This window comes from Pan troglodytes, chromosome 10, assembly GCF_028858775.2.
Source record: "Pan troglodytes isolate AG18354 chromosome 10, NHGRI_mPanTro3-v2.0_pri, whole genome shotgun sequence".
NCBI classification, from domain to species: Eukaryota; Metazoa; Chordata; class Mammalia; order Primates; family Hominidae; genus Pan; species Pan troglodytes.
The window spans coordinates 75,571,360-75,582,829 of NC_072408.2; the positions used below are offsets into that span (position 1 = coordinate 75,571,360).

The 11,470-nt window shown below is 36.7% G+C and overlaps 1 protein-coding gene across 11 annotated transcripts in view; it reads left to right on the forward strand.

Annotated features, from left to right (window-relative positions):
* MDM2 (MDM2 proto-oncogene) overlaps positions 1–10,828 on the forward strand; it is a 35,183-nt gene extending 24,355 nt beyond the window's left edge. For 7 of the 11 annotated variants that reach the window (XM_001155208.8, XM_016923838.4, XM_063786900.1 and 4 more), the window contains 3 exons: positions 2,484–2,639; positions 3,323–3,400; positions 5,915–10,828. In XM_001155208.8, coding sequence (XP_001155208.1) covers positions 2,484–2,639; positions 3,323–3,400; positions 5,915–6,490 — 810 coding nt within the window. In that variant the 3' untranslated portion in view covers positions 6,491–10,828. The remainder of the gene's footprint in view (positions 1–2,483; positions 2,640–3,322; positions 3,401–5,914) is intronic. The other 4 variants (XR_010148355.1, XR_010148357.1, XR_010148356.1 and 1 more) reach the window with 2 other exon arrangements.
* Positions 10,829–11,470: the final 642 nt, after the last annotated feature.

An 11,470-nucleotide genomic window follows, 5' to 3' on the forward strand; every position in this document is an offset into this window, starting at 1 on the left:
GCAGTGAGCTGAGATCACGCCATTGCACTCCAGCCTGGGCAACGAGAACAAAACTCCATCTCAAACAACAACAACAAAATCTCGTTTTTCAGGTTAAGTCCCTAGTTGTGAAAGCTTTTGGTAGGGCCAGTTTTTTTTTCTTCTTCTTCGAATTTCCCTCATTTGAGAATGTTGTAGTCATCATTGGGTGTCATCATTCACCAGTTTGTGAAGGGAGTTAAAGGAAAGTGCATTCCTCTCCCATCTTTTCTTTCTTTGGGGTTTAATAAATTGTGGGAAACTAAGACTGTGTTCTAGACTGTACACCACGCAGTTTATATTATGATCTTCTGTCATCTTTGCAGCCTCAGATTCCATTTTTAGCTAAGACTGGGGTTTTAAATAACTTGTTTAAGGTTCCTACAACTAATTGTCACAATTGGAATTCAAACAATTCTAGGTATTTTTGACTACAAAGATCTAAGATCTTTGCAGAGCAAGCCTATCTGATGCTTAAAAATATATATATTTTTTAAATTTTTGAGACAGTCTCTCACTCCGTTGCCCAGGCGGGAGTGCAGCACTTGATCATGGCTTACTGCAACCTCAACCTCCTGGGTTCAAGCAATCCTTCCTCCTCAGCCTTGAGAGTTAGCTGGGACTACAGGTGTGCACCACCACACCTGGCCAATTATTTTTTACTTTTTTTTTTTTCAGAGATGAGATCTTGGCCTGTTGCCCAGGCTGGTCTCAAACCGCTGGGCTTATGTGATTCTCCTGCTTTGGCTCCCAGAGTATTGGGATTACAGGCATGAGCCACCACCTCCAGCCTGATGCTTTTTAAATATATAGTATTTAGGCCTGGTGCAGTGCCTCATGCTTGTAATCCCAGCACTTTGGGAGGCTGAGGCGGGCAGATCACAAGGTCAGGAGATCGAGACCATCCTGGCTAACACGGCGAAATCCCGTCTCTACTGAAAATACAAAAAATTAGCCGGGCGTGGTGGCGGGCACCTATAGTCCCAGCTACTGGGGAGGCTGAGGCAGGAGAATGGTGTGAACCCAGGAGGTGGAGCTTGCAGTGAGCCGAGATGGTGCCACTGCACTCCAGCCTGGGTGACAGAGCGAGACTCTGTCTCCAAAAAAAAAAAAAAATATATATATATATATTTATATTTAAATAATATATAAATATATAATATATAATTATAAATCTATATTAATGTATATTATATATTACATTGTTATATATAGTATATATAATTATATATTTATATAAATATAAAAATATATGTTTATATAAATATAAAATATATATTTATATAAATATAAAAATATATATTATTTAAATATAAAAATATATATTTAAATATAAAAATATATATTTAAATATAAAAATATATTTATGTAAATATAAATGGGCAGGCATCTGTATATATTATATATATTAATATTTATATAAATATAAATATATATTTTAAATATTTATTTTATATATTTTAAAAATATATATAGAGAGAGATAATTTAATAGTTTCTGGGGCATTCTTTTGCGAACATTAGCCAAAACTTTAAAAACCACTCCCAATATTGCATTTTTTCATGGTATTTTTGTTGACTTGTTGTCTACCGTTGCTCCTGCATTACAAGAGCGGGGCTGAGTAGCTGTGACAGAAACCATGGCCCTGCAGAGCCCAAATAATTAACTATGTGGCTCTTTACAGAAAGTTTGCCAACTCCTGTCCTAGGATACTATAAAAATACTATACTTTATTTACGTGTATTCTACCAATTTGGACATAGAAAGATGAGTGACAGGTTTTAGCTCAAAGTATATATAATTCAGATGAGAAACATGCCTGCAAAATTATGTTTTGCATAATTTATGTGTGAGACTATATAATTCATTATTATACAAGTAGTAAGGATAATTAAGGGTGGAAGAGCCTTTTCAGTTATGGTATTGACAAAGGCTTAATCAAAGAAGGATGAATAGGATTTTGAAACTGAAATTATTCTAGTTAGAGGGGGAAAGTGTGGAAGTTGAAATGCCAAGATTAGTTGAGGAAGCAATCTAGATCTGGCGGGATTATCCATATTTAGTAAGGGAGGAGGGGTGTCTAGTTGAAGACAGACGAAGATGTTAATACAGTCACACTGTAGGTACTTTCGATGCCAAGAGGCTTTGGTGTTTTTCCTTTATGCAGTGGGGTTTTGAACAGGGAAAATAATGTAGTAATAACCTTGAAACCTTAATCTAGTTTCAGTGTGCAGGATGGATCTGAGGAGGAAATGTGCGTGGCAGCCGGCTCCGGGATGGCTGGCTGGGGGGCCTAGTCTTCTCCCCGCCGATCTCCCTCGGGAAGTCCCGGATCAGAGCAGCAGGACCATCCCCCAACTGTTACACCCTGCTGGCAGCAGCAGAGGCACAGGGATGAGTTAGGAAACAGATACAGAGGTCAAGAGGTGATGTTTATTAAGTTATATATTTTTTTCTTGTTTTAGGATCTTGATGCTGGTGTAAGTGAACATTCAGGTGATTGGTTGGATCAGGATTCAGTTTCAGATCAGTTTAGTGTAGAATTTGAAGTTGAATCTCTCGACTCAGAAGATTATAGCCTTAGTGAAGAAGGACAAGAACTCTCAGATGAAGATGATGAGGTAGTATTTTTTTTCCCCTCTAATTATATTGGAAAATTATTAAATATTTTCCATGTTCATTGACTTTGAAATTGAAATAATATTATTCAGATTTCACTTGAAATCTTTACCTCTTGATTTGTTTAAACTAACACATCGGTTTGTGGACTTGAGGATTTCATAGTTCTTTATCATCTGATTTATATTATTATATTACTACTAATTGCCAAGAAGTCAATAGACCTCAATGAACATGCTTATTATAATGGTCTGTTCACTTTTAAAAACATATAATTCAACTACTGTTTTAATATTAACTTACTTTCTATAAAAGTAAAACATGCATACAAAGTCAAGTAGTACCCTTAGAGATCTGTTTCCCAGAAGTGACTGCCTTTAACATTTCTAGCTATTTCCCTATTATTTAATATCTCCATATTATTTATTTATGAAGTAAAACCACCTAGCTGAATGTTTTGTTTTATTCATCCCAAACATCCTTTGTATTGACTTTTACCATTGTGGGTAAGGATTTCTCTCTCCTCCATTTTTTCCCCCTTTACACTCACTTACTCTATTTGATATTGTCTAAGACTTTCTCATATATTGTAGTACATGATATTTGTTTAGGACTTATTACTAGGAAGCCTTCTGATTGAAGGAAATAGGGCAATGAATTGATGCTAATGAATGTGTTTTATTAGGTATATCGAGTTACTGTGTATCAGGCAGGGGAGAGTGATACAGATTCATTTGAAGAAGATCCTGAAATTTCCTTAGCTGTAAGTATACATCTACTTTTTTAAGAAATAAAAATTTCATTAAGGTCAAGATTAGGAGACTATATCTAGCTTCTTTCTGAAATGAACTGATTTTTATAAAGTTAAAATGTTTTTGTAAAGTCTGAATAATTTAAAGCATTTTTCTTTTATTTGTTGTGATGAGACCTGTAGCTATAATTTTTATTTTTAGGTGCTGGAATTTGAACTTTTTTTTTTTTTTTTTAAACAGGGTCTTACCCTTCTCCCAAGCTGGAGTGCAGTGGTGCAATCTCAGTGCACTGCAGCCTCCACCTCCCAGGTTCAAGTGATTCTCGTGCCTCAGTCTCCTGAGTAGCTGGGATTACAGGCATGCACCACTATACTCCACTAATTTTTTTATTTTTAGTAGAGATGGGGTTTCACCATGTTGGCCAGGCTGGTCATGAACTCCTGACCTCAAGTGATCTGCCCACCTTGGTCTCTCAAAGTGCTGGGATTACAAGCATGAGTCACTGCCCAGCTGAATTTGTACATTTTGATGTTATTTTGGAAAATTTCAATGTATCTCCAGTATACTCATCACCCAACTTTAACTATTACCAACATTTTGCCAACCTTGTCAAACGTAAACTTTTTTTTTTTTTTCAGTTGAGACAGGGTCCTGCCCTGTCTTCCAGGCTGGAGTGCAGTGATGTGATCATGGCTCACTGCAGCCCCCACCTCCCAGGCTCAAGTGATCCTCCCACCTCAGCCTCCTGAGTAGCTGGAATAATAGGTGCATGCCATCACACCCAGCTAATTTTTGTATTTTTTGTAGAAATGTCACCATGTTGCCCAGGATGGTCTTGAACTCCTGGGCTCAAGTGATCCACCTGCCTCAGTCTCCCAAAGTGCAAGGATTACAGGTGTGAGCCATCACACCCAGCCAAATGTAAACATTTTTATTACTGATTTGTATTATAGAATGTGGTAGGATTTGCCATTAAAGAAATTAACACTTAAATGTTTACATCTCATGCATACTTCACTGAGTTCCTGAGGTATTATAGGTTTTTTTAAAACTATTGTGCTTTAGTTTTTGTTCTTAATATTGCCTTTATTATATTTGAATAGGAAATAAATTCCATTTTTTTCTGAGTTATAGACAGTTACTAATTATTCAAGTGCAAAAAAGGATGAAAATTCAAGAGTTTCCAAAATTTTTACTGTGTTAGAAAATAAATAACTAATTGAATCATTTGATGTCAAGTTGAGTAAAATATTTTAGATACTTTTAATTTTTTAAATCTATTTTAAGACTCAAATTATTTTAGATATTCATCTTGGAATTTATTGGACTTTTTGATGCACTTTTACTCCCATATTGCAAGACCTTTTTCTTTGGTTTTATGAGCTGTGAAAAACCCCCTTCTATAACTTGAAAAAAGAAGAATGAATAGTCTATCTTTATTGCTCCTGTCTTAACATCATTTGTGAGGCAATCTCAAAATGGTTACGGAAATACCTCTTACTTACGAGTTTTCACTTGTTAAAAGTCCTCAGGCAAGAACCATGCTTCAGCTAATGCAAGAAGATAGGTTATGTAAAAAGGCTGGGGATGTGGGAGAGTTTGTTACCCAAATTGCATGGTGGAAAGGTTTGTGGGATAAAACGTTGGGAAAAGGAAGAAGCATTGAGCAGTTACAAAGATGAGAACACAGGAAAGGATAGAGAGGTAAAGGAAAGGATATTACGGTTAGTGACCAAGGATGATAGGTTTTAGCAGCAATGCTTGCTGTGAAAAATGTTTTAGCATTTCTCTTGTGGATGGAGTTAGGGAATACTCAGTTAAGCCATGGTTTTAGAGTACTTCTAAGGTAGTTCTAGTCACTGGTGGATTAGGAAGTCTTTCTCGAAGAGGCAGATTTCATCTAGATTGATTGGATAGACTCTTGGAATAGCGTCTAGGGTTGAGCCTTTAAGGGAGTGGATATAGGCTGCATGACAGAGTAAAAGATCCCATAGACTTGCTTCAACTAAAGCAAGTTATCCTGAAACAGATAACTTTATAGGTACATATTAATATCACATCACAGTTAATATATTTTTAGTTTAGAATTTTTCAGGATGGTATGGGTGAAAAAAATGGGTGTATTTACTCTACTTTAGGAGAGACTGTTACATATTGACCTTTTAAAAATCTGTTTTGTGTATAATTGAGACATATAACGTGATGTTTTGACACACATGTAAATAGTGAAATGATCACTACAGTCAAGCAAATTAATGTAATCCATTATCTTGAATAGTTAACCTTTCTTGTGTGTATGGTTAAAATACCTAAAATCTACTCTTTTAGTAAATTTCCAGTATACCAGTATATAACTAACTATAGTCCTCATGCTGTTCACAGTGACTATTTTATATAAAACATGAAACACTGAATATTGAGCCCTATGATATATTTTACCTTAGACATAGCAAAGTTGCTAGCATTCCTGTGACTGAGCAGTTAAAGGGTTACAGAAACTGACTGTGTGTCTTATTTCATTGAAGGACTATTGGAAATGCACTTCATGCAATGAAATGAATCCCCCCCTTCCATCACATTGCAACAGATGTTGGGCCCTTCGTGAGAATTGGCTTCCTGAAGATAAAGGGAAAGATAAAGGGGAAATCTCTGAGAAAGCCAAACTGGAAAACTCAACACAAGCTGAAGAGGGCTTTGATGTTCCTGATTGTAAAAAAACTATAGTGAATGATTCCAGAGAGTCATGTGTTGAGGAAAATGATGATAAAATTACACAAGCTTCACAATCACAAGAAAGTGAGGACTATTCTCAGCCATCAACTTCTAGTAGCATTATTTATAGCAGCCAAGAAGATGTGAAAGAGTTTGAAAGGGAAGAAACCCAAGACAAAGAAGAGAGTATGGAATCTAGTTTGCCCCTTAATGCCATTGAACCTTGTGTGATTTGTCAAGGTCGACCTAAAAATGGTTGCATTGTCCATGGCAAAACAGGACATCTTATGGCCTGCTTTACATGTGCAAAGAAGCTAAAGAAAAGGAATAAGCCCTGCCCAGTATGTAGACAACCAATTCAAATGATTGTGCTAACTTATTTCCCCTAGTTGACCTGTCTATAAGAGAATTATATATTTCTAACTATATAACCCTAGGAATTTAGGCAACCTGAAATTTATTCACATATATCAAGGTGAGAAAATGCCTCAATTCACATAGATTTCTTCTCTTTAGTATAATTGACCTACTTTGGTAGTGGAATAGTGAATACTTACTATAATTTGACTTGAATATGTAGCTCATCCTTTACACCAACTCCTAATTTTAAATAATTTCTACTCTGTCTTAAATGAGAAGTACTTGGTTTTTTTTTTCTTAAATATGTATATGACATTTAAATGTAACTTATTATTTTTTTTGAGACCGAGTCTTGCTCTGTCACCCAGGCTGGAGTGCAGTGGCATGATCTTGGCTCACTGCAAGCTCTGCCTCCCGGGTTCGCACCATTCTCCTGCCTCAGCCTCCCAAGTAGCTTGGCCTACAGTCATCTGCCACCACACCTGGCTAATTTTTTGTACTTTTAGTAGAGACAGGGTTTCACCGTGTTAGCCAGGATGGTCTCGATCTCCTGACCTCGTGATCCGCCCACCTCGGCCTCCCAAAGTGCTGGGATTACAGGCATGAGCCACCGCGTCCGGCCTAAATGTCACTTAGTACCTTTGATATGAAGAGAAAATGTGTGAAAGATTTAGTTTTTTGTTTTTTTGTTTGTTTGTTTGTTTTGAGATGAGTCTCTCTGTCGCCCAGGCTGGAGTGCAGTGTCATGATCTAGCAGTCTCCGCTTCCCGGGTTCAAGCCATTCTCCTGGCTCAGCCTCTGGAGCAGCTGGGATTACAGGCATGCACCACCATGCCCAGCTAATTTTTGTATTTTTAGTAGAGATAGGGTTTCACCATGTTGGCCAGGCTGGTCACGAACTCCTGACCTCAAGTGAGGTCACCCGCCTCGGCCTCCCGAAGTGCTGGGATTGCAGATGTGAGCCACCATGTCCAGCCAAGAATTAGTATTTAAATTTTAGATACTCTTTTTTTTTTTTGAGACAGAGTCTTGCTCCATCACCCATGCTAGAGTGCAGTGGAGTGATCTCGGCTCACTGCAACTTCCGCCTTCTGGGTTCAAGCTATTCTCCTGCCTCAGCCTTCCAAGTAATTGGGATTACAGGCATGTACCACCATACCAGCTGATTTTTTTTGTATTTTTATTAAAGACAGGGTTTCACCATGTTAGCCAGGCTGATCTTGAACTCCTAAACTCAAGTGATCTACTCACCTCAGCCTCCCAAAATGCTGGGATTACAGGTGTGAGGCACCTGGCCTCAGATTTTTGATACTCTTAAACCTTCTGATCCTTAGTTTCTCTCTCCAAAATACTCTTTCTAGGTTAAAAAAAAAAAAGGCTCTTATATTTGGTGCTATGTAAGTGAAAATGTTTTTTAGGTTTTCTTGATTTAACAATAGAGACAGGGTCTCCCTGTGTTGCCCAGGCTGGTCTCGAACTCCTGGGCTCAAGAGATCCTCCTGTCTTGGCCTCGCAAAGTGCTAAGTAGGATTACAGGCATGAGCCACCACACCCGGCTGTAAAAATGTACTTATTCTCCAGCCTCTTTTGTATAAACCATAGTAAGGGATGGGAGTAATGATGTTATTTGTGAAAATAGCCACCATTTACCCGTAAGACAAAACTTGTTAAAGCCTCCTGAGTCTAACCTAGTACATCAGGCCCTTTTTCACACACAAAAAAATCCTTTATGGGATTTAATGGAATCTGTTGTTTCCCCCTAAGTTGAAAAACAACTCTAAGACACTTTAAAGTACCTTCTTGGCCTGGGTTACATGGTTCCCAGCCTAGGTTTCAGACTTTTGCTTAAGGCCAGTTTTAGAAACCCGTGTATTCAGAAAAGTTAATTCAGAAATTTGATAAACAGAATTGTTATTTAAAAACTAACTGGAAAGATTGTTAAGTTCTTTCTCAATTATTCAGAAATTATGCATCATTTTCCTTCAAGAATGACAGGGTCAGCATGTGGAATTCCAAGATACCTCTTGACTTCCTCTCAGCTCCATGTTTGGTCAGTGGAGGCCCATCCGAGCTCAGCACTGAGAAGTGTTAGTTTCTTTGGGACCCATCTACCCTGACCACATCATGATGTTCATCTGCAGCTATTGCAAGGTGTTCAGATTGTATAAACATAAATGTCACAAAAACTTTAAAAGAAGTGCAATTCTCAAAAGGTTAGGTGGACTAAAGCATTCTGTAAAGCAACTGCTAATAATGAGCTTACAGTGGATTTGAATTTGAAAAATATAGAAACAAGCCTGTCAAATATCTGCAAGAACTATGGAATAAAACTACTGATGCAGTGAAGACAGTTGAAAAGATCAAACAAATGCCAAGCTATATTTATAATGAACAAATTGAAGAAAAAGGACTACGGAAAGTTCAAGACATCAAAGAAGTCAGGCAAAACTTATCTTGACCCCTGTTGCAGGCAAAGGAAAGCAGCTGGAAGAAAAGATGATATAACAGTTAACAGGATGCAGACATGGCAGAGGTTTCCTAAAAATCTCATTATCTATAACCATTTCTATATTTACATTTGAAAATCTCCTTTGGAGACTTAGAACCTCTAAATTATTGACTTATTTTTTATATAAGGTCACTCCGATGAAAGGTGATTACAAAATCATCTACATTGCTGTCTACAAAACATCAGATAATATGGATGTTTGATCGCATCTCATTGTTAACTCTTTACTGATAGATATGTTTGTAAATACAGAAGTGAAATGTGGACATAAAATAGTTACGCTATTTGGTTAATGGTACTAGACAACATGTAATTAATGACATTCAAAAATTTATGGCTAGTGATATAAAGTAAAATTTTCTTTGCAGTAAAATATGCCCTTTATTATAGAAGGGAGGATATAAGGAACCAACAGTTTGTATGAAAATAGCTCGAATAATATCTTTTATTTTGATTTTAATATTTCTTATTTTGGTTTATTAGTGTCTTAGAACAAAATGGCCTTATATAATGAAGCCTAGTTATGCTGGACTGTTTTGATCTCTTTTAATTGTTCTGACAGATAGTTGGGGATGAGAGCCGAATAAGGTTTGCCTGAAATAACTGACACTATATAATTTCTGCTTTGGCAAATACTGAGTTCTAACTTGTCATTCCTGGTAGAACAAGCTTTATTTTTCGAGCCTAGCAATGATCTAGAAGCAGATGTTATCTCAGTGCCTTTTGCAATTTGTTGTGTGGGGTTTTTTTTTTTAAAAGCCACACAATAATTTTGGAAAACAATGTATGGGTAGAACATGTGTCTGTTAATTGCACACAAAACCACTTTTAATGGGTATAGAGTTAAGTTTGGAGGAATAAGTTCTAGCTGAAGTATTATGAACTCCAAATAATGCTTTGAGGACCTCCAAAGGTTAAAGTACTAATCCCTTTGGCCATTTATTGAGAGAGAGAGAGAGAGAGAGAGAGGGTAGGGTGACTATAGTTAATGTATTGAATGTTCTTGCTACAAATAAATGATAAATGTTTGAGCTGATGGGTGTGCTAATTACACTGATTTGATCAATACCCATTGTATGTGAAACAGTACATACACCATATTTACAATTATGTATTAGTTTAACATTTAAAATTTCTAATATAAGTATCTCTCAAACTGTGGATTAACTTCTTGATTTATATTTAAATATGAATCTTAAGCAAAACAGTGAAAATAACCATCTTGATTTAGTGTTTTTCTCCCATATGTGAATTGTATATACTTAGGTGAGGACAATAAAATCAACTGAACTGTAAGCTTAGAATAGGACTGAGGTAATTCTGCACAGCAACTTTACTAATGGTACATTGTTGCTTCAAAACTCTCTCTCTCTCTCTATCTGTCTCAATAAATGGCCAAAGGGATTAGTAGTTTACCTGTGGAGGTCCTCCAAGCATTATTTGGAGTTGATAATACTTCAGCTACAACCAAGCAGAATCTCTTTTTTTTTGGAGGTCCTCGAAGCATTATTTGGAGTTGATAATACTTCAGCTTCAATTTGGAGTTGATAATATTTCAGCTAGAACCTAGTAGAATCTGTTTTTTTCCTTTGGAGGTCCTCAAAGCATTATTTGGAGTTCATAATACTGAAGCTAGAACCAAGCAGAATCTGTTTTTTTCTGAGGAGTATCGGTAGCATAAATGTGATTATAAACATAGTACACTTGATATATGGAGGCAGTGACAACTATTTTTACAAAATTTAAATCTGCAAATGGATTCAACATGTTTATGGGTTATTAAAATTGTCTGATTTCTTAGGTTCTTTATAGTACACGTGTTGAAAATAAATGATTAAGAATTGTTTCAAGAATGCAATTATTTGATCTTAAATTTTTATGAGTTGTTAAAATAGAAATTATTTGAATATCATATATTTGGGTAACAAAAGGCACAAGTCTGAATGTGTTTCTTTTTCTGGAATGGCCATGCCTGCCCACTTTAGAAATACAAATATCACTGGGCAGCTTGAAGCAGTTGGGCGCCTCCAATGAGAGCAACTTGAGAGAATGATGTTGCAAGTTAGTAGGAGTAAGAAATGCTGTGTTCTCCCTGTCTTCTCTTAGGTCACATGGCAGCCTGGCCTAAGTGATCGTGAATGGTCTATAAGGGAGGTAGCTGGGACAGGGAGGGGAGTTTGGGCTAGCCACCGTACCACTTGTCAGCATGAAAAGTAAGATTGTAATTGCCTGTTTAGTTTTCTGCCTCATCTTTGAAAGTTCCACCAAGCTGGGAACCTCTTGATTGTGATGCACAAATGTAAGTACATCAGAAAAAAACAAAAAAACTGGCTTTAAAGCAGGAGCTTGTGGGCCCCTAAGCCAGACGGGGACTAGCTTTTGGCATTATATAATTAAGATTTTTAAAATCCTTAATAAGGGTTTTATTTTATTTTTATTTATTTTTTGAGACGGAGTCTTGCTCTGTGGCTCAGGCTGGAGTACAGTGGTGCAATCTTGG